This window comes from Aquila chrysaetos, chromosome 6 (assembly GCF_900496995.4).
Source record: "Aquila chrysaetos chrysaetos chromosome 6, bAquChr1.4, whole genome shotgun sequence".
Lineage (NCBI taxonomy): Eukaryota > Metazoa > Chordata > Aves > Accipitriformes > Accipitridae > Aquila > Aquila chrysaetos.
In genome coordinates this window covers 23,892,663-23,914,639 of record NC_044009.1, presented here as the reverse complement: position 1 = coordinate 23,914,639, position 21,977 = coordinate 23,892,663, and the positions used below count along the sequence as shown (strand labels likewise).

Genomic DNA, 21,977 nt, shown 5'->3' with positions numbered 1-21,977 from the left:
CAATAAGCCATTTCTCATTCCCTAAAAAATAGGGGAATAAATATCAGTATTCTTGGACTAGCATTGAATAAGCATACACTAACTTGGGCATCTATGACAAAGAGTTCAGAGAGCAGTCAAAGGATACTTAGCACTAAGGATACTTAGCACTTCTCAAGAAACAAAGGCAGAAGACCAACTTTGAGACACTGGGCACTTAAAAACCATGGCCATCTGAAAACCATGACCTGAAGCTTAGACAGAGAACAGCAGACCACAGAAGCACTGTGTGCTTGCTCCAGACAGCTCCCATTTTCCCCACAACAGAATGGGCCAGCATTGGCTGCCTGGAGGAGCGCAAGCCAGCTCCTGCTGACAGCCAGAAGGGATGCTGACTTGGCAGGTAGGATTCAGCCACAGAACTAGCACAGCCAAGGCAAACCACAGTCAGACCATGAAAAATAACTGTGAGCAGCAGTCACATTGAGAACAAGTAGTCCTTGACTAGCAGTAGTGACACAGCTCAGTTTCCTGCAAGTGTTGGTGTTTTTTTTTTTCCTTACAATTGGATTACCATGTGTCTTACAAGGTCTGAGGTCTGCCTGATACTTTTTTGGCAGCTGGATCCCTTGCCTCTTCCCATGCCCTCTTGTGTGGAGTCCCTGGGGTAAAACAATGTATTCAAAAGCTGCTGCTTTAGTTGGAAAGAACTAAGGCAGAGCTCTCCTTTGCCTGACCACCTGTTTTCACAAAACACATAGAAACTCAATGTATTTGACACCTCTGTCTTTCTCTCAACTGTAACTAAAACAAGCCAACAGATTCAAATAATATTAGAGTGGAGGGTTGAAGACAGACAGCACAGTCACATTAAACAACCTGCTCAGGAAGCAAGGCTAAAAAGGTTTGGATAAGATGTAATGGGATGTCTGTGGTTGTTACTAACATCTCTTTGACACAGCACACATGATGGTATTTCTGCTTTTCCCTCAAATACTAGTATCCCCGTATGACATTTACAGCTACCAATACAATTAGCACCAGAGCCCCACTCTGGCATGTGGCATATGCTCAGACAGTCTCTGCTGGAGCTGGTTAGTAATGCTGATTAGCAGAAACCTTGTACATCACTTTCACAGCAAAAGTATTCGTTCAACAGAGTTTTTCAGGCAGAAGTGAACTGACTGACTGCTTTTGTCAGTATAACTGATTTTTTTTCGTGTAATTATGTAACTTCTCCCACTGAAGTAATCTTTTTTCCCCAGTAGAAGTTATCCTGATTTGACGAGAGATTGCAGCTCAACTACTCGAGGTATAAATCGAACTCCTCCTTCTCCCCATTAGCTGATGCTACCATGTCCCCTCTGCTCTAATCAAAATAATTAGAATAACCTGACCAACACAATCAGTTCACTTCTCCTCTTCCACACTCCAGAGCCATCTGGCCACTGATTCTCTGCAATACACACTATCAAGCGAATTCATGTGGGACGTGTCCTCTCTCCATATCTCTCACTCCCCCTCCCCCCCTTTTTTTTTTTAAGTGAGGATGTACAGTTTGTTGAAAAAGGCAAATATATAAACAGGTCAGTTGATGAAAGAGATACTTATGTTAATATCTCCTCCTTTACCATTCATAAGATCAGAGCATAAGTATAAACATATATCTCAAGTGGTATAACTCAACATACATAATGCAAAAATGTGATCTCATCTTAGCTAATCAAACAGAAAACCCAAACATGACTGTAAACTATTATCATTGTAGAAATAATTTCTGTATGGCAAATATTAGCAGAACTTTTTACAAAGCAGTATTTTTAGGGCAGAAAGAATGCAGGTATGCCTTTTATAAGGGTAAAGTCAATTCAAGTAATTCAGCAGTGTGTTACAAAAAAAGATGACGTATGACTGTGGCTTGGGATCAGAACTTAGGAGCCAAAAACTTCATATTTCCCCCAGTGCAAAGCACACATTTTCCCATCTTTCCTTTCCTGTTCTTTTCTTTTTTTCCAAAAGCAGCTTCTTGACTAGTCAGTTAAAAGAGTTTCCACGCAGTCCTCCTCCACTATGCTGTTATGGATGAAGTCAGCAGACACACCTAGTAGTAAGCTCAGTATCAGTGCTCCGTAGTACATATAGAACTATTCTTTCAATTTTTAAAATGCATTCATACATAAAAGTAAAGGTTTTGAACAGCTGACGAGACATGAAATACCATTCCTGTTCATCTGACATGACATTTGTCTGACTAGTAGCCCTAGAAGATACTTGCAGAAGGTACTCACACTGTTGCTATGGAGCCCGTGTTTTTAAAAGCCCAACAGAGGTAAATCTTGCCCCTCTGTAAAGGAAACAGAGAAGCATGCCCACTCCTCCACTCATGGAGCAAGATGAAGGAATCTATGAAAGAGAGCATTACCAAACTAAATGGGAACAAGCCCTCAAATAGGATGTTTGTGTTGGCAATGCTCAGTACAGCACGTTCTTCTGTGCCAGCCTTGCTAAAAGAAGTGAAGTCTGATTTTTTCTCCTCACTAGTTGTCTCTGAATTTCCTATCGCTGAAAAGCACTGAAGCATCTGCCTCAACCGGCTCCAACTTCAGCTTTCATTACATACAGCCATCACCTCACACTGGGTGAAACAGAGACTGCTAAATGATATGTAGTATTTTCTAGCTCAATGTGTTTGGACCAGCTGATGAAGTACTAGTGGTAAAGCTGTGTCTGAATGAGACTGAAGTCTCCTAACTCAATGCCATTGAAACCTTCATAAACATTCCACACTAGCCAACGCTTACTCGTCTGGAGGATGAGGATGGGACAGGACACACTGATTTCACCTAACTGCCACTGTGCACTCCCTGCCACTCCACAGGCTGCTAGTTTGCCTTAATGCTTAAACTGCTATCCGTTAGACTGAAGACAAGAATAAGCTAAACTCCAATTTGAATTGCCATCACCCTAAACTAAAACATTTGCAGTTTAGAAGTCACCATTTTAAGGCCTGATTTCTTGCAACCTCCTAGAGCCAGACACTCATTCCAGTCCACGGAGAGTTTCCTCAGGAGAGGAACGACAAAGCGCAAAAGTGCTGGGGGGGCTTCCCTCCTCCTCCCTATGTCCAGACCATAAGAACTGAAGGTCTCTGGGGTGAGGAGTGTCTCAGCAAGCAATCTGGGATGCCCTTCCCTTCAGGAAGGGTAGTTTTATAAGGCGGAAAAAGTAGAAGAACTTCCTACTCAAGCAGCATGCATGCATTGCTTTCTCCCTTATTCCAGCCGTTCTCTGAGCCCACGTTTGTTTCCTTGTTCCTCAGAAACACATTTTTACAGAGTATTTATCATTCCTCTTCATATCCTCAAGTAAATCATATTCTGCAAAGCTACATAACAGTTGTAAGGTCAGGGTATTTTAGATGAGAATATGGCGCTGGCACCTACCTTACATTTTCCCTTACCTTACAAGCTTTGCTGTTTGAAAATCACCATCTACCTTTCCCATTCCTATCTGTTGTGATTCATAATGATGGCTATTTCTACAGTCCTTTCAAATCAAGTTATCAAAGCACTGATTCTCTTTGATGTTATGCAGTTCAAAGTGATGTAGTGTGACAAACATATTTCTGTGGCATAGACCACTTATGCTACTTTGTTTTTCTAAGATGGGAAAAAATAAAGCAAGAGTGAGAGAGAAAGAAGAGGAGGATAGAATAGCTTGTGGCTTAATGCGCTTGGAAATCCTGCACCTGGACATTCAGGTACATAAACCTGCCATCATGTTTACCAGAAGCAAAGCTGGCTTTAAACTCTTGAGCACCCCTCCCTATCTGAGCGAGATAGTCAGATGTAGCTGACCACCTCAGAGATTGGTAACACAACTGAACAAACAGTTTAGGGTGGAAGAAGGACCACTTCATGTTTGCAGAGAAAACACTGACTTGCCTATAGCTACAGAAAGCACCTTCCACAGGATGGGGGAAAAAGCAGCATAACTCTCACCAAGCCTCTATCACCTATTTCTAATGCTCACACGGAATATTATCCATATAACATCTGTACAAAGGTCTGGAAAACCCTAAGCCTAGAGCAAAGAATACTGTGATATTTACTATTACTCCAAATCACCCCTACCTAAAGGATGTTATAGAGCAAGCTACAGAGGGAAGAAGTATAGCTGTAGGTATACTGTTAGCAAAGTGCGGGAAGGAGTAATCCCAAACCTTTCATCACAGAAAATATAACAAAACAGCCTTGGAATCAAGCAAAGAAAATAGGGGTTAGAAAAAAATAGCAGCAAGAAAGTGCTGCTGGGCACAGATGAACCTCTCTCAACAACATGTCTGTGAGCAGAGCAGGAGTATCAACATCAAGAGGCTCATCTCCAAGTGCTAAGACTTTGGGAAGAAACAAGTACAGGAAGATCAGGTTTAAAAAGTTGTAACAAGTCTCTCTCCTTGACTTAAGGTGGTGGTGAGGATAGTATGGAGGAGGAATCCAAGACACTTGAATACAATTCCTCTCCTGCATAGTGTGGAAAACACCATTTCTGCCACTTTGAGGGTGTTGCATACTCTTATGGTCAAGGAAGACACACACAAATATTCTTTTTATCCAGATACCTTTTTCTTTAATCTTTTAGCAAGATTTAGCAAGAAAAGCTCCACAGTGAAACAGAGAAAGTGGAAGACCAAACTAGAATTAAGTACACAACTGTTTTCCTTATGCAATAAAGTTCCCTGCTTAGTATCAGGAAAAAGCAACTCCCCCATGATTGTGTACCATAATTAAATCTGTGACAGATTAGCTTAGAAGCTAATTCATTTAGAAACAACATACAATAGGAAGAAAAGAAAATGACCCACAGACTTCAAAAGGCTTTCAGCCTGATAAAGCCATAAAGCAGACTAAGCAGGAGCACAGCAAAAAAATTTTCAGTGTTAGATCAGGCATACAACGTCGCTCTAGCTGCTCAGCACAAACAGAAAGAGAAGGTGAGAATTACTTCAGCTGCTGGCCTCATGTTTCTGTGCAACTATTCCACAATTCACTCCACCATGGGAAAACTCAAGCTCACAAGGAAGACACACTAACAATCCAGCTCAGTTCTCCCTCATGCCTACACAGGTTTAAATTTGCATTATACTTTGTCCTTTTCCCAGCACTACTTTTTTCCAAAGCAATTCTCTTCCTAAAGAAACAATCAAAAACTCATAAACCTTCAGCAAAGTCTGACACTTTACTCACCTTGCCTATTTTTTTATAAGCTGCTTACGGACTTAAAAAAAACAAAACCAAAAACAAAACCAACAAAACTGTAACAGATTAAAGGCAGAAAATGTTCCCCGTTGAAGCCACGTGGGTTTGACCCTATCCAGTTACAATTAACTAAGCAACATATAAATCCCATATTATTTATGTCAGCAGCATACAAATCCCACTTTAATTATAGTCTAGATCAGCTTCTCCAGAAGTAAGGAAGGGCTCACTAGTCCCCAACTCCCAGACTCTTTTTTTTTTTTAAATAGACTCCAAAGGATGGACCAACCATTCTGAGTCAATGGAAACCTTGACTATTAGCTGGAGCTCAGGAGTAAGCCCTAAATTAACAGCCTTCCCATCTTCATTAGTGCCATTTGAAGATACAATGCATAGCCCTGTCTTTCCTATTTCACACAATCCAGCTCAGCTAACTTAGCCTACCCAGTCTAGGCTTGCTGACTACAGGCTCTAGCCTGGGCTGGGAAGAGAGGCCACTCCAGAAAGTGACCCATCCCATCGTACTCACAGGCACACTGCTGCAGAGCATCTGTCCCAGGCAGGTGAGAGGAATCATCCCCTAGGTACCCAGGCTTTCTTCCAATCAGTGAAGACTGGATTAGCATAGACATCCAATATTTAGACTGCCAGGAGTAGGCGAAGTAAACAACACCCTTTACGTCAGTCATGCTGAACACACAGAGCTGTGACCTTCTCCAAGAAGATGAACAATCAAGAAAAAAAAAATCACTGGTGGAAACAAGCCAGTTGATAGCATATAAATGCACACACAACATTCTGCATGTTTGTATTATACTTATCCTTTGTAGAAGATAGCATACAAGCATGCTGCAGGTTACACAGCTAAATTCTGCCTTCCCAATAAAACTAATAGTAGTTAAGCCTGCAAATGTAACACTGAAAAAAGATAAATGCCAAAGTGTAAGCTTGCACTTTGTATATATAAGTCAAGAACAACATTTCATCAATAAATCAGGACCAAAAAATACTAGCTGTGTGTCAAATGGCTGCAACAAAACTATACTTTTGGAAACTAGCTTTTTATTTGCTTGGATTTCCCCACTTGAATTTCACCAGAACATAGGTTCTTTTACCTTTAGTGTCAAATGCTGAGAAGGGATGAGATGCCATTCTTCCCAGAGAACTTGCTCTGAGGGAATTACAAACAGCTATGAAGACATGCTTCACCTACAGTTATAGTTTGTGAATCCTTTAACGCATGGCCAGTTTGCATTCTCCTAAAGCATCCTTTCAACTCCTTTCTCCCCATTCCCAGGACAACAGCTCTCAGGAAGAATACCATACACCTCAAGCTAATTTGTTATTCTTTCCCCCATGCCCTTATAGGATTATTCTCTGCAGTATCTGGCACTTTGCTGAGACTGTGAAGCACTGCCTGACAGAAGGGAATGGGAGCTCCCATGGAATGACTTATTGGCAGGATTCAGTAATTCACTAACTCTTTAGTCAGGGATGGGAACTGAACACACTCTCTGGGCCAGCTCTTGAAGTCTGCCAGCTAGGAGTAAGTAGATAATTTGAGCATAATTAATAATGGTATTCCCATTCCTACAGTTGATTACACTCATGCTTGGTTTTATATACTGAGAAGGTAAACAAGAGAACAGAGCAAAGAGCAGGCCAGTCATTTGTGTGATCAGAGCAAACACTGGTGCCAGCATCCTGAGCTGTGGCCAGGTCATTTAGCAAAAAGAGTCTCTACTTCACTCAGTTTTCATTTCTGCTCCGCAGTTGGTTTGAAGACCACTTACAGTTGCACTGCTCACTCATTTGCTTACACTGAAGGCTACCTGGTTTGCTATGTTTCATTTCTTTGATACAGCAGCTATTAACACACCTAGAAACAATCAGCTCTATTTCTGTTTGAATACACAGCTGATTTTGTACCTCCTTTGAACATGAGGAACAACTGTGCAGTAAGTGTAGTTATATATTTTTTGCCAATGCTATTTGGCTGAATTTCTTCTTGGTCACACATCACTACCACAGCACTACCTTGGGCATACGCACTATTCAGGTTTACGCAGCACAGGTATGTATTAGAGTCTATTGACATTGCAGAAGGCCAGACTCTGAACCTGAAACCTTCCCACCAGTTGGCCTGTGGTTTGTTCTGTAACTTCTTTTACATTCCTCTGATCTGATACACATGTATTAGTTTTGCCAATAATACACTGCTTTGGCACGTGACAGAAGGAGGGGACCCCTGCCAACACACACAAAAATGCCCTAGTTCTGCAGTAGTGGACCTAAAGCAGCCATTTTCCTTCTATATTTGTCCCTCAAGGCTGCACACCTGCGTGGACGCTCTGGCACCAAGCAAACGCACAGTGCACATCGCAGGTTTTTTTCCAGAGCAGCATTAAGAGGGACTCCCTATGATGCCAGCTTCTGTGAAACCTCTAAGATTCCCACAACTTTGCTACCTCTTCTCCTCTGTCAAATTTTGTTACAACAGTCAGGTAAATTCAAATCTTACGGGGCAGGGCTAAAACTGTGAGCAAACAGCATTATAACATAAGCTTTGTTTTCTTAGGAAACTAAATTAACAGTCATGTCCCAAACCAGCTCAGGGATCTGGTATAAACTGCAACTGCAGCAATGGTGTTGTGTGGATATAACCTGCCTGTGCCTTTCTGTGAAGGCAAGGCCTTTATTAGCAAAAGCTGGCTTGACTGATTTAAAAGATGCTAGCCCAACAAATAAAGCTGTCTCTTGTAATGCAATTCACAAGGAACCTCTGGGTTCTCCAGAGAAGAACTGGGTGTGTATTTGTGTGTGTGTTTGCGTGTGTTGGGAGTTTTCAGGTCTGAAAACACTTCCTTTTGTCCAGATGTAGCTTTTTCCATCGCAACAAAGGTGAGACTTGGACATTTAGACTCCCTGTTTCTGGCACTCTCTTCTTTAAACTTCATGCCAGAAGATTCAAGACTGGCTTCACACAATAAATGGACCAAAAAAATCCCTGAGCAACCAAGAGTTCTTTGGGGGCAGTGGAACCAATACTTAGCACCCACAAGCCAGGAAGAAACAAGGCATAGCCAAGGACAAACACAGAGCCTAAGCTGAGAGTAGAGACATGCTCACACACAGCAGAATTGAGCTCATAACAGCAAAAGAAATAAGCACAAATATTTTATTTGTGATGGAAAAAAAAGAACAAAAAAAAAGAACATACTGAAAACCTGCAGAGTTGTTCAGAGAGGCAGATTAGAGCAATGGAGTCACCTATCCCCATACAGGCAGCACAGGCACCCTTTAAGCCTGCCAGGAGGAATATGTAGATTCATCAGCCAAGCTATTTGTACCAGCTGTTCCACCTGCAGGGCTGAGGCAAAGAAGTCAGTAAAACACCAGCTGAGGGTTGCAAAGTGCACATCAGGGTGCAGGGCAGGCACTGAACTGGCCAAGTACTAGTCTAAACTGCCCTTCTGGGCAGCAGCAGGCCAACTCCAAACCAAGTCCTATGAAGGGGAAAATCTCACTCTGAGAAGGTGCCAGCCAAATCCCAGGAAGATGAAGGACCTAACTTCTACCAGCTTAGACAAAGCTAATAGTTTTCACTGCCATTTCCTCTAGTCAAGCCATCTTAAAACTGGATTGAAGAGCTCACTCACCTTACTGCTGAAGACTAAATGGCTTCTGTGATCATAACTGATCACTGATAATAGGTTTAATCAACTCAAGCAAGTAAAAGAGATACCATGCGGTATCTTCTAATCTTTCCTGAAACCAGAGCTGTCACATGGCATAGCACTGTGGACCAGCAGCCTTGTGTTTTGAAACATGGAGGTCCACTGCAAATTAAGTACTCCTTGCTACACAAATTCAAGTCACCCTTGTCTGGAAACCTTCCCCCCACTCCTCCCAACAAGTCAGTGGCCTTGTTTAGACATGGTGTATTTTCCAAATACTAATTTAGACATGGACAATGCTTTTTCTGCTCAGCTGGTTTTGGCTAGCAAAGAATAAGAGTTTAGAAATACCACTGTTAGCAGTGGAAGTTTTACTTTTGAATCAATAGAAATAGGGCCTGAAAGTCACATACAAGACTGGAAGACTGTGGTCTAAAGTGAAGATACTTCAACAATAAAACCTTTACAGTGCAAAACACATTCTCAGGGGATTTTACAGAGTCTCAAATACAGGGAAGGCAAAAAGCTGCTGAAGTCTTGGAACAAAGAGATCAATCGAAATGAAACCAAGCACAAAATATATACAGCACCTAGAAAGCACAATCCTAAAAGCCCTGGACAGGCAAGAACAACTGTTATTTGGGACTAAAAATGTGACAAGAGTGCTGACAACCTTCCAAAGGACCTTCTGGTATTTTATTATTGTGCTACATTTGCTAAGATTTGTCCCCTAGTATTTTTATTTCAGTGACATGCTACAAATAGGTGCTGGGTATGATGACAGTTCACAAAGTATTTGCTAAATTCAAGGAAGGAGCACCCATGCTTTTCAACTATCTGGATTTGAGAAGTTTCAACCATACGGCTTTTTGAGAAGTTGAACAAAGTCAACATCGCACCTGGCTATTTTTTTTTTCCTTTTTTTTAAATCACAAGCTATTAGGAAAATACTTACTTTTCATTGCGGGGCGGGGGGGTGACTTTACTTTTACTGCACTAGGGCCTGGTTTCAGACCAGTGGGGTGAGCTAGAGCAGAGGCTGCACGAGCTGGGCGTATTGCACTGCACTGTCCCCCATCTACACACATGATTGCAGCACTAGAGGCAGAATGACTCCTTGAAAGCCAACAGCTTTCCACCTGCTGCTCAATTTGACATGGCTGCAAGCTCAGGAAATAGCCCATTTTCGAACCTTGGCTTCTCTGCACCTAGTGTTCAGCTTAGCCAGCTGAGTCAGAGAAGCCCTAATAGTAGTATTTATCCTTTTGGCAAGTAAGGAGACATGGAGAAAGCAGGGAGGAAAAGACAGAAGACACCCCAGAAGAGGAGCAAGTAAAGCCACACAGACAAATAAAAGGGTGTAAGAGTACATTTTGCAGAAGGCAGAAACTCCCACACTCATTAGGACTTGCGGTCTAAGCAACAAGAGTTCCTGGCAGGCACAACTGACTTCTCTGAAAAAATGTTTGTTTTAATAAAGGGCAGGGAGAGAAAAAAAAAAAGGTCAAAAGGAAGAGAGACATCAAAAGAACAGGAGCTATGCAAAAACAGGAGGTAAGGGCAGAGGCCATCTGTCTTCCCCATCTATGGAAACCTGAAGGCACATGCCAAGGGAATAGCAATAGTGAAGGGCAGCTGAGGACATTTGCTCCTTACAGACCTCCAGGTGGGTTCCTCCAGGAGAAATGCCTGCCTTTCCCCAGGAGCCCATAGATGGCCCAGCAGGGAGACAAGACAGCCACTGAAGTACTCACAACCAGCTACCACTGTCCACAATATGCTGCACTTGCCAAACACATGCTTTGGTGGAAGCCACCTCATCCCAAATTTGTAACATAAACCATTTGGGGATTTCTCTTGAATCCAGGTGAAATAAAGACATAAAAAATAATAATGCACACACAGTCCAACAGATCATCCTAACATGATGCATGTCTGTCATTTTCTACATACTAAAGAACAAATCATAAAACCTGGTATTTACCAGCTTGGACTTGTAACCAACTTTCGTTTCACATCCATCTGAAGACAAGGGGTAGGTCCCTCCAAAGTCTCACCTGAGCAGATTGACACTCACAAATGTCACTCTTGCTCAGAGCCCCAAACACGTCCCACAGGAACACTGATGTACCCCAGCAACAGGGCAAGATCAAGCCTGCAGTTATATGAACATGCAAAGGACCGAGGAGGCTGCCATTCCAGTGCCAGCAGTTTCTAGTTAACTCCACATTCGAAAATGTATTGCTGTTCCGAACCAAAAATATAAACAATGGCAGCAAAGGTAAAAGTGTTTATTAAAAAACATGCCTCTCCACTGTTAATTAGTGGCCTATTCGTTCATTTTGGTAAATTGTGAGAAATAATGCCCTGCCCTCTGCAGTTAAGACTGCAGTTAGAAATGTGGGGAAAAGCTTTTGTATCTGCTAATCAAGCAAAAGAAAACTTTTCAAGCTGCCCTTCTGACTCCAGTGTATCAACAGTTTGTCCCCCCTGCCCCATGACTACATCTGACACCACCGCCCTGGCTTGTATCACGAGTTGAAAAGTGCTAGTCAGACTCCAAGATAAACTTGTCAATAGCGAGGCACAGACATTCGCATTCTTCCCTACCTGCTTGTGAGTATCAGTTGTTTGTCTGGGAGCACTCCCTTGAAAAGCTTTTACTGAGGGAGAAAAGGAAAGGGGGATGCAGAGGGCATTTCAAACAGAAAAAAATCGGGGAGGGGAACCCCACAAAGACTGCAAAGAGAAAATTAAAAAAAACCCCTGTCCCCATCAGGTCCTCCCAACAACCTTCTTTATCAGAGGTTCATTGTCAATCAATTAGCCAAGGCAGCAGGGGTCTGTAGGAAGGGGGGTAGCTCGAGAGACAATGGTCTGCCCTGTTGTATTACTATTTAATCACTTTTCCTAAATAAATAAAGCAGCCCTGAGGTGCTGTCATGTCAAGGGAATTTATAACAAAAAAACCCTTCATTTTTCATTGGTCATTACTTTTCCTTCCCTCCCACCCCTGCAGGACTAGAGAGGGTTATTACTGTAGCCTTAAGTTCCATCTTTGTGTTGCTTGCCTTTGATTCCCACTCGGACCTTGCCACTTTCTGGCACTAATTTGTCAGGCCGAACAAAGGAGGGATTTGTACCTCCCGTAAGGTCTCAATTAGGAAAGGCTTCTGCTGTATTATGTGCCATTGGGACAGGACACAAAGACGGTAATTACAGGAATTTGCACTAAATGGCTGAAGAATTCACAGCAAAACTTTTCTTCCTCCCCCCTCCTCATCCTTTTCCAAGCTCACCCCTCCCAGCAGCCCTGGGGAAAACCTCTGAATGCCTGCAAGCTGTAATTACCAACAGCAGGCCCCTTAGGTTAAACAGCAGCCCATGCCGGGGAACACCGCAAACAGCCTGCATGGAGCAAGGTACAAGGAGAGAGTCTCAGCTTGCTGGTGTGCCTCCAAAGTCTCCCCAGCACAAACTTTTCTGAGCCAGACAAGTTTCCCCAGCTTCTCCCAGTTATAATTACAATTATTCATTTCTTTGCCCTGTGGTAACAGCTACAAGTGCCAGCCATGGAAAAGAAAAGACTCCATGCAACCCTGACACAGTCAGAGCACCTTATTTCTGTGGGCAATAGACAAGTGAGTGCAGATGAATCGTCCCATGTTTTGGAGAGGAAATCCACCCTTTCCCTCAGAAAAGTCTGCTCCTGTACTGCATAATGCAAGACTAAAACCTATTTCACGTTGGAGACATGCATTTTGTTGCCATACCAGGGCCTGATCCTACTTTTGAGGAGGTCATTGGAAACGTTCACTTGAAACTCTCCTGGACCTCAGTCAGATGATGAAGCAAAATCACAAAGTTTTCCTCTACTGAGCTTTGAATTAAAAGAAATGAGGACAAAGTAATAAAGTTCTAATGTCATCTGGGACATTATCTTAAAATGAGGCTGTTAATTCTGCTGTCTTCTTGAGTTTCACAAGGCTGCCTGCTGGCTAACACAGTGGGCTGGATCCATCCCGGGGATACTTATTTGACCCATTCCCAAAGTCTCCCTGCAGTTTTCACTCTCACAACTACCCTTAAAGGTAAGACATGACCATTGTTGAATAGTGTTCAGGTAATCAGAGTTATCATAGGACCCAGGCACCTTCAGTTTCAGTAGTCTGGCACATAATTACTCCCAGAAAAAAATCGAGATGAAGTCACACAGAGTTTGTGGCCAAGAACAGAACTGAATTCAGGCAGAAGCCCAAATATTGTGACCAAATCATTAACTGCAGTGAGTCCAACCTTCACGATGCTCTGGCTGCCAGGTGGGTGCCTGTGGAGAAGTGAGCAGGAACAGCACCCATGGGTGACTACCAGAGAGGGACAAACCCAGCTGCACCCGCAGCCAGTTCTGAGGGTAACCCGGTACTCCTGGGACTCAGGTCTCCCCTGGAAGGGATTCAGGCCAGCCAGCAGGTCCTGGGCCCACACCGACCCAATGTGTGGTTCCAGAGCAACAGGAGACCTCCACATCAGACGCCCACCCCAGAGCAGAGTGGGGAAGAGGCAGGACCCTCACAGATCCCATAACAAAAGAGGAAAACCCTCCAGAAAAGCTGTTTCTGATACAGCTGACAATTTCTAAGTGAGCATAACTAAAGGCAGCCAGAGAGTATAGTTTAGGCGCAAGGTACCCAAATTTGCTCCACAAAGGTGCCCGTGCTAAAGTAAAAGGAAAATGAATTGCATTCACATGGGTCCTCTCTATTTTCACGTCATTCCTGAACTGAATAAAATCACGATCTTGCCTAGGACTAGAATCAGCAGTCAAATGAACTAAAATTTAAAATTAGATGCAGAGGCTTAAGGACATGTTTTCACCTGTGCCTCAAGGGAAGAACTGAGCAGATGAGCTCATGCCTAAACCTCAGTGCTAGAACACACATCACCAAATGACGGTGTTTCGGGGAAGCATATATGCTTTGAGGAGTCTCCCCAGAAGGCCTGGAGCCGAAACCAAGTTCCAAAAACGACTTGGAGGTGACACAGTAATAAAAGGAAACAAAAGTGCTCAAAGTTGGAAAGTTGTATCGTATCCAGAATTCAAATCCCTTTGATTCTTGACCACCTTTCCAGTGTCCTGAATCAAGAAAACAGCTCAGCCACCCTGTAAGGCAGGCCTGGCTCACGTATGTACAGGTTCTAATGTTTCAGCAGTGCTCATCAAATGCAGGTGAATCCCTGAATATCCCATAGGCTTCTCTCCACATTTTACAGAGAGCAAAGAAAGGCTAACACACTGAAGTGTCTACAGCCATAGTGAGAGGCAGGGAATGACTGTGTGTTGCTAAAACACACACATGCTCTTCCAAGTTATTTTCTCTTCCTGCAGAAGGAGCAGATGCTGTAGCCTGGTTGCTTACCTGCACACTTGAAGCTCTGAACTGTGAGCCCTCTCTCTAGAGACAGCGTGGTCAGGATGCTCAGGAAACTGGTGGTCACAGACTGGCGCTTGCTCTTTCTAACATCGTTTCCAAAGGGCCGATCTCCAGGTTTGCTCCTAAGTGTGACCTGTGGGTTCTGAGTTAAACTTCTAGTAGCATTGGCTGCTGCTCTCAGTGCCTCCATCCACTCTTGGGCCCTCTGACGGGTCTCTGCACGCAAGCGGAGGACATCTTGAGGAAAAATGACCTGAAAGCAAGAGTCACAGCCATCCTGAGTATCTGTCTGGACCGACAGGCACACATCAACATTGTAGCTCAGCAGAGGATCTTCATCAAGCCTACCCGGTTGGAACGCCATGAGATAAGACCTGTTCAAGACAAAAGTAAATGCCTTCCAGTTATTCTGGACAGTTAACCTGTAAAGAGTCCCTGATTTGAGAATATTTTGGTACTCTTTAGTGTTTTCAGTCAAATTCATGGATAGGAAGAGCTCCATAGGCTTCTCTAACAATCCATTGGTTTGAGAAAGGTCACTGTTATTTTCAGGCTTTGGCACATTCTCCAGTTTCTCCTGCTGTCTCGTGAAAGCAGGCACAGAAGCACGCACCACTTCCCAGAGTTTCTGTCCCCAGTCCAAAGCCTCCCATGAGGACTCTGCCTTCAGCTGTAGCTGCGAGTTGTCTGACAGGACAGCATCCACCACCTTGGTTTCGATGCAACCAGTAACAGTGACCCTTTGAAAATGCATGAGTGGATACACGGTGGGAAGAGTCTGGTTGCCACTGCTGTCCAAGCAATACAGGTACAGTTTGTATGGGGAGAGCTCAGCGTAACAGGTTTGCCAGTAGCTGTCATTGTCTCTTCTAATTTCTAAGTATCCCTTCTTCAGAATATTTGTGAACATTGACTTGTGTTCTGGAGGAAACAAAATGAGAACGTTACCATTAATTCTTTTTAAATAATCATTTCAAATTGCTACGTCATTCCAGCTTATACATCTCTCCTACCCATACATGATATATGTGGAGGATAGGGTCACAGAAATAGCCTTCATCCAATAGGTTATAATTATCAAACACAAGCACTGACTCTACCTTTGAGCCAACAAGAATACTGCACTTTTTTACCCAGAGGTACCAAAACACTTTACAAAAAGAGGACAGGGAAACAGAGGGACAGGAAACAAAGCAATTTTCCTGAGATTATCCAGGAGAATAGTGACAGAGCAACAAAACACTTGCAAGTCTCCCAGAACCTTGTCCAGAAGAGTACAGTATTATCAAGTAATCTATTGCCAACTAAAATAGATTTCGACAGTGTGCTGGTTTTAGCTGGGATTGCGTTAATTTTCTTCATGGTAGCTAGTACGGGGCTATGGTTTGGATTTGTGCTGGAAACAATGTTGATAATGCCGAGATGTTTTCGTTATTGCTGAGCAGTGCTTACAAAGAGCCAAGGCTTCTCACACCACCCCCCCAGTGAGTAGGCTGGGGGTGCACAAGAAGTTGGGAGGGGACACAGTCGGGACAGCTGACCCCAACTGACCAAAGGGATATTCCATACCATATGATGTCATGCTCAGCATGTAAAGCTGGGGGAAGAAGGAAGGGGGGGACATTCAGAGTGATGGTGTTTGTCTTCCCAAGAAACCGTTAGGCATGATGGAGCCCTGCTTTCCTGGAGATGGCTGAACACCTGCCTGCCGATGGGAAATAGTGAGTGAATTCCTTGTTTTGCTTTGCTTGCGTGCACGGCTTTTGCTTTACCTAGTAAACTGTCTTTATCTCAGCTCACGAGTTTTCTCACTTCTACCCTTCTGATTCTCTCCCCCATCCCACTGTGAGGGAGGTGAGTGAGTGGCTGCGTGGCGCTTCGTTGCCAGCTGGGGTTAAACCACGACAGACAGTGAGAAGCACATGCAAATTAAAACACCTTCCCCTCCTACCCCCTCTTTCCCAGGCTCAACTTCATGCTTTCACACACAACCCCCCTACCTCCCCCCATCCCAAGCAGCACAGGGGGAAGGGGAATGGGAGGTCGTAGTCAGTTCCACTCTGCTGCTCCTTCCTCCTCACACTTTTCCCCTGCTGCAACGTGGGTCCTCTCCATGGGCTGCAGTCCTTCAGGATAAACCTGCTCCTGCATGAGCTCTCCATGGCCACAGTTCCTTCAGGAAACCTCCACCTTCTCCAGCATGGGGTGCCGCATGTGGCTGCAGGGAGACACCTGCTCCACCAGAGTCTCCCCAGGGGCTGCAGGGGAATCCCTGCCCCAGTGCCTGCAGCACCTTCTCCTCTGACCCTGGGCTGCTCCTCACACTTTTTCCCCCTCACTCCTCACGCCCTGGTGCAGCGCTTTGCCCTTTCTGAAAGGCGCTCTGCCAGAGAGGCCCCACCTGTGGCTGATGGGCACACCTGTGCCCTGCGGTGGGGCCACTGGAACCAGCTGGAACCAGCTGGAACCAGCCGGAACCAGCCCCACTGCCAGCACCCAGGCACTGCACCTGGCACCCGGACTTACCCAGGACACGGGGAATGGAGAACTGTGCCCAATGACAGCAGTTTCTTACCACATTTCAGCACGACCCGGGACCAGAACATTTTGCACAGCTCTGTTCACGAGAGAGGAGCTTTGCTCATTTATGAGAATCAGGCTCAGGACCAGCAGACATGACCAAAAATGAAAAGTAAAGGCTGCCCAGACCCAAAGATGTGTATCTAAGTGCCTCAGCACTTCAGGTGCTTCGGAACCAACCCTTTCACAAACCTCAGCCCAAGGCGAAGTCAAGGTGAATTTTCTTTGTCCCCAGAAAACCAGCCACACATGAGTCACTCTGGGCACCAAAGTGATACGAATGTAAAAGGAATTATCTAAAGCATTTCTGAGATTTTAAAAAAGGTTTCCATGCAAAATTTGTTCCAATCTGATTTGCACCACTTCAGCCACCACTAATACACACAGATGTTGTATTTTCACCTTGGGCTGGAGATGTGGCTCTATGCAATTTCTGTTGGTCCCTGTATAAATTTAGTGGCACTCACTGTTACGCTCCAACACCAACTTCAACACTTGGCACCCCCAAAACAACCCATCCCTGAGGAACAAATTCTTGCTCCCATTTGACTTCTGCCTCACCTTTCCAGTAAGGGTACCTGTGATGGGTCTTGACTTACAAACAGTGGCAGAATTAACAGACACCAGTGAAGAAGTTTCTGCCTCCAGTTGTCCATCTCCCTTGGAGACTGCTATTCCTGATGCAGGAGCAAGGTAGCCACCTGGGAACAGCTCCTCATCCACTGCCTGGCACAATTAGGTCAAAACATAATCAGCACCAGTTGACCTTAAACATGCAGCGTTACAAACCGCAGCAACACAGGAGCTGTTTCACTCGTGGTTTCTGCCCTCGGGCTGACAACCTTTGGAAGAGGGGTAGGGTAGATGGCTAGAGGCACAAAATATTTTCAGCGTCTCAGCTTAACCAGTTACCACTCATGTTAACAGGCCACGTTCTAACAATTTTTAGATGTGATCACCTCCAAGTATACCTAGGATGTCTTCAACACAGAGCTAAGAGAACAGAAGCATCTGGGCTTGATGAAGCTTGGAAACAAAGAGCCAAAGATGAGCCTGTATAGAAATTTACTGCATCCCCATCCGTACTGGGCTCCCCAGCTACTATGGCCAGGATTGCTGGCCAAGCTGCCCTCACCAGCACTGGCTAAGGGGTGAGTCTGTCTATCCTCCCAGGGGTACAAGGAGAGTCAGGGACTATGAGTATTTGAGGGACTTAGTTACTGTCCAAGGGGCTTCTGATACCAACTGGTGAGAAAGCAGAACTTGGGCTGTAACCTACAGTCTAAGGAGATGCTCCTGTCGTGGCTGAAAGCATTGCTGCAGTTGGCTGTGAGAGGTTCACATATGGGCAGGAGGAGGATTCAGGACAGCAACAGTGTAAAAGCTTTGGCTAGCCCTTTAGTGAAGGCCAGCTTTAAGGATTTGTAAGGATGAAGTGGGCAAGTTTCAGTTAAACTTAATGAACGTACATGAGAATTAATTGTTTGATATACTTCATGTGAGCATGCAAACCTCATGGGAGTTAAAAAATGGGGGAAGGATGCTACCTCCCATCCACACTAACAAAAAGGATGCACTTAGGTTTCACCTTGCCAGCTCAGCCTCGGCTTCCCCATGTCACTCACATACTCAGAATGGAGCCTGCATTTAACACCATGTTCAAAGCACTCTACCTACAAAGATTTCCTGCATATATTACTAAAATCATAACAACAATTAAAAAATTGCTGCTTCGGCACTAGGTCTGAAAAGGTGGAAAAGAAATCAATATAACTATACCTTGCAGACAAATCAGGTACTCAAGAGTATTTCACCTAAATATGAAAACTGAAAGCCTAATCTGAAACTCAAAAAGGTAGAGAAAAAGCACACTTTCATAGCCCAAATGGATCGATACACGTGCATGCACACACACTAAAAGAGAACCAGTTTTGTTCACCGTACATCTCTGGCCCTGACATTCATTACTATTTCTGCGCTAACTCAAAAGCCATTAATTTCTCTGAAACCCACGCTAATCCCTTTGTAGTGCAGATAATGGGCAGCCATTCTAGAGTCATCTTCCCTTTCTATTAATCCAATCAGGGAATCAGTGCTTCTGCAGCTCCAACTGCAATCTCTCTCACTTCCATCAAGTACAGATGACAGTTCAAGCTTCTCCATAATAAGAAAACCCATAACCTTCCCCCAGCCACCCCTCCTTCATCTGCACACAGGTTTGCTTGTCCTTTGTTGAGTTAGAGAAAGGCTATCTCTCCCTGCCTTTCACAGAGGCACCCCCCTCTCCCTCCTTCGCCCCGCTCCTCCCCTTCAAGCTCCCGTGAATCGGCTCTACTGGCTCTCACTCTAACTGGGACAGAACCAGCAGCCAACTTGATTAAAATTCAAATGTCTCGTATTGTTTAGGTCAGGGCAATAGATGCTGGCAGAGACAGGCTGAATCCATATGCTACGCATACATGCACACCTTACAACCCTCTGCTCCTTTATCTCCTCGACATGCAGTGAGCCAGATAATACCTTTCCACTCAGAGAGCAAATGCTACCATCTCTCTCTCCATCCACCTTCCAAACAGAAACTGCATCTCTTTTCCTACCTACAGAGACAGAGAGAGTAAATTGAGGAAGAGTAAAAAAAGGGAAATAATCACAGTAAATGGCCCACGCCTGAGCCATTTGGAGTTATAATTTCAAGGCAAGAGGAGGAAGAAGGCAGAGGGAAACAAAGAGAGACTCAGCAGCTGGGGACAGGGCAGTATCTTCCTCAGTGCCTCTTCTCTCCTTTGGGAACTGCCCACTTGTCCCAGCTAGGCACCCTGCACCGAGCACACACCTACCCCTCTCCACACTTGGGGGCAGTTGGTGCAACCAGCACCACAGGAGAGGGAGCCCAAATGTTGTCTCAGCATGTCCAGAAGATATATGCTCCTGAAAAACTGACTGTACTTGTGTCCCTGTTGGTATGGCAGGAAAACTTGCCCTGTTTTCCACCACTGAGGCATTTCTGATGACAGCAATAACAAGTAACTTGGGAAAGTGCAGAAGCAGAGATGCCTAGTTTCTGAGAGGTTTGTCTCTTGAGGTGGCTCTCCTCTCTGGATTCTCTAATGCTTAGTGAGAGATGAGCATAAGTTACAGAGTTTTTGTCAATAGTCCTCCTCTCCGATTTCCATAAAACTTAGCAGACACCTTTGGGACCTAAAATGCTCTCAAATTGGGTCACCTGCTTGGTGGGGTTTGCCAGATCAGGGACAAACTGTGCCTCAGCCCGTGTGACTTAGATCCACAACATCCACTCCCCTCCTACTTGAAAGTACAGTCTTTTCTTCCCACCTATTTTACCATCTGGGTCTGCAGGTGTATCTCTTTCAGGCAAGTCTATCTGATTCCACTTGGTCCTGAAATAATGGCACTGATATTTAGCTACAAATTTCCAGCAGATGGCTGTCCTGGAGCCAAATCTGGCTTCTTCTCCCAATGCCACCTCTTTTGAAGGGACTGCTACAGCAATGGGACTTGTAACGAGGCAGCAGTTTGCATTAATTCATATAAAGAAACAGCATCTCTCCCCAGGAGGGCATTCACTCTTTTTCATTTTCCTTAGGCTTATGGAAAGCAAAACCTGCTTTGAGAATGTTGAACTGGCAAACTCTTAGATTTATTCACTGCTAGTGAGGTTGGCTTAGCTGTTCGCCAAAAATAAGCTCCTCACTGAATGAGCTGCCTAAACAGATGGATAAAGAACCTGAACAAATTATTCTTTATGTCTTTCCCTTCAGGTGTGGCATTGTATGAGAAACATACGAGAAATTCTGCTGAAGTCTATAGGATCCCAGCTGCCCAGCCACTCCATCCAATCCTTTTTGCTCCTCTGCAGCAAGTCAAACACCTGTATAGTGTTTGCTGAGCAGACCACCAGCACCCTGTGCATACTGACACAATGTCTGTGCCAAGGGGCAGTAGAGAAGGAGGTTGGATTCAAAGTGGAAGACCAACCCAGAACAGGACTCAACTCTGGCAAAGACAGAAGTATAATGAGTTGAAAGCCATGGTTACCTACTACCAGCCAGGAGATCCATAAAACAGCGGCACTTGCAAAAGAAGTGAGAATATCAAATGAAGATGGATTTGCTGGGTTTTTTTACAAATTCACTCAATTCAGCTTTAAAAATAAGGAAGAAAGGATATAAAGTGAGTGTCAAAGCTATGAAAACAGGGTCAGTTCACATTAGGAGAGTTAGCTGACACCGCTAAGGGAATGATAGCAACTAACCTGAAAATTCAGTTATGAAAGTCATCACAACATCACTGGAAGCAATCAGCACTGCCCCAGGAGATGAAAACTGTTCATTAGCTTTATGGAGTGTTGTAACTCCACAGCAAAAATCTCCATAAAGAATAACCCTCCCAACCAGAACAGCTTCATGACCAAACTCATCAGTGCTGTTTACTGTAATCCTCCTGCACTGTGAATTTATCCACTGTACGTGAGTCCCTCCCATTGCCTCCCACCGCACTCCCCTCTCCATCAGTCTGCACCCTCCCACAGCTTCCCAGGCAAGGGAGTGGAGTAGGTCACATTTCCCTCCACTCAAGGCAGCTGCCCAGCCTAGCCCCCTCTGCTGCCGCTGCTTTCTGCCAGCCCCCCATGGCCCTTCCAGCTCGGAGGGTGCCCAAGCCCAAGGAGCAATCAGGAGTGAGCCTGCAGGGAACAAGTGCTGCACTCTGAATTATGCAGAGGGGTTAGTGGGGAAGTATCATCCAGCAAGTCAGGTGATCCAAATTATACTCCCATTTGATACTGGGCAAAGTGCCTCACCTCGCTGTCCCCACTCACCCTCCCTACCCTTACTGTGTGGTGTATTTAAGCTGTAATCTCCTGGGAGAAGGGGCTATCTCTTGCTAGATGCACCAACAGTCCCTGGCGCTTATGGACCCTGCAGTGGATCACATTCTATTTGAAACAGCATTTTTGCCTCCTCAAATCTTGAAAGGCCCCAAATCTCTGCAGTACAGCTACCTTTTTCTTGACTACCTTTTAATGCTGAAAA

General features: G+C 44.6%; 1 protein-coding gene across 12 annotated transcripts in view; it reads right to left on the bottom strand.

Moving 5' to 3' along the window:
• Positions 1-21,977, bottom strand: part of PLEKHM3 (pleckstrin homology domain containing M3) — a 126,284-nt gene that overhangs the window by 87,082 nt on the left and 17,225 nt on the right. For all 12 annotated transcript variants that reach the window (XR_003924098.2, XM_030019237.2, XM_041124660.1 and 9 more), the window contains one exon: positions 14,332-15,267. Coding sequence is in view for 11 of the 12 variants with exons in the window: in XM_030019237.2 (XP_029875097.1) it covers positions 14,332-15,267 (936 nt within the window). In the remaining variant the exon portion in view is untranslated. The remainder of the gene's footprint in view (positions 1-14,331; positions 15,268-21,977) is intronic.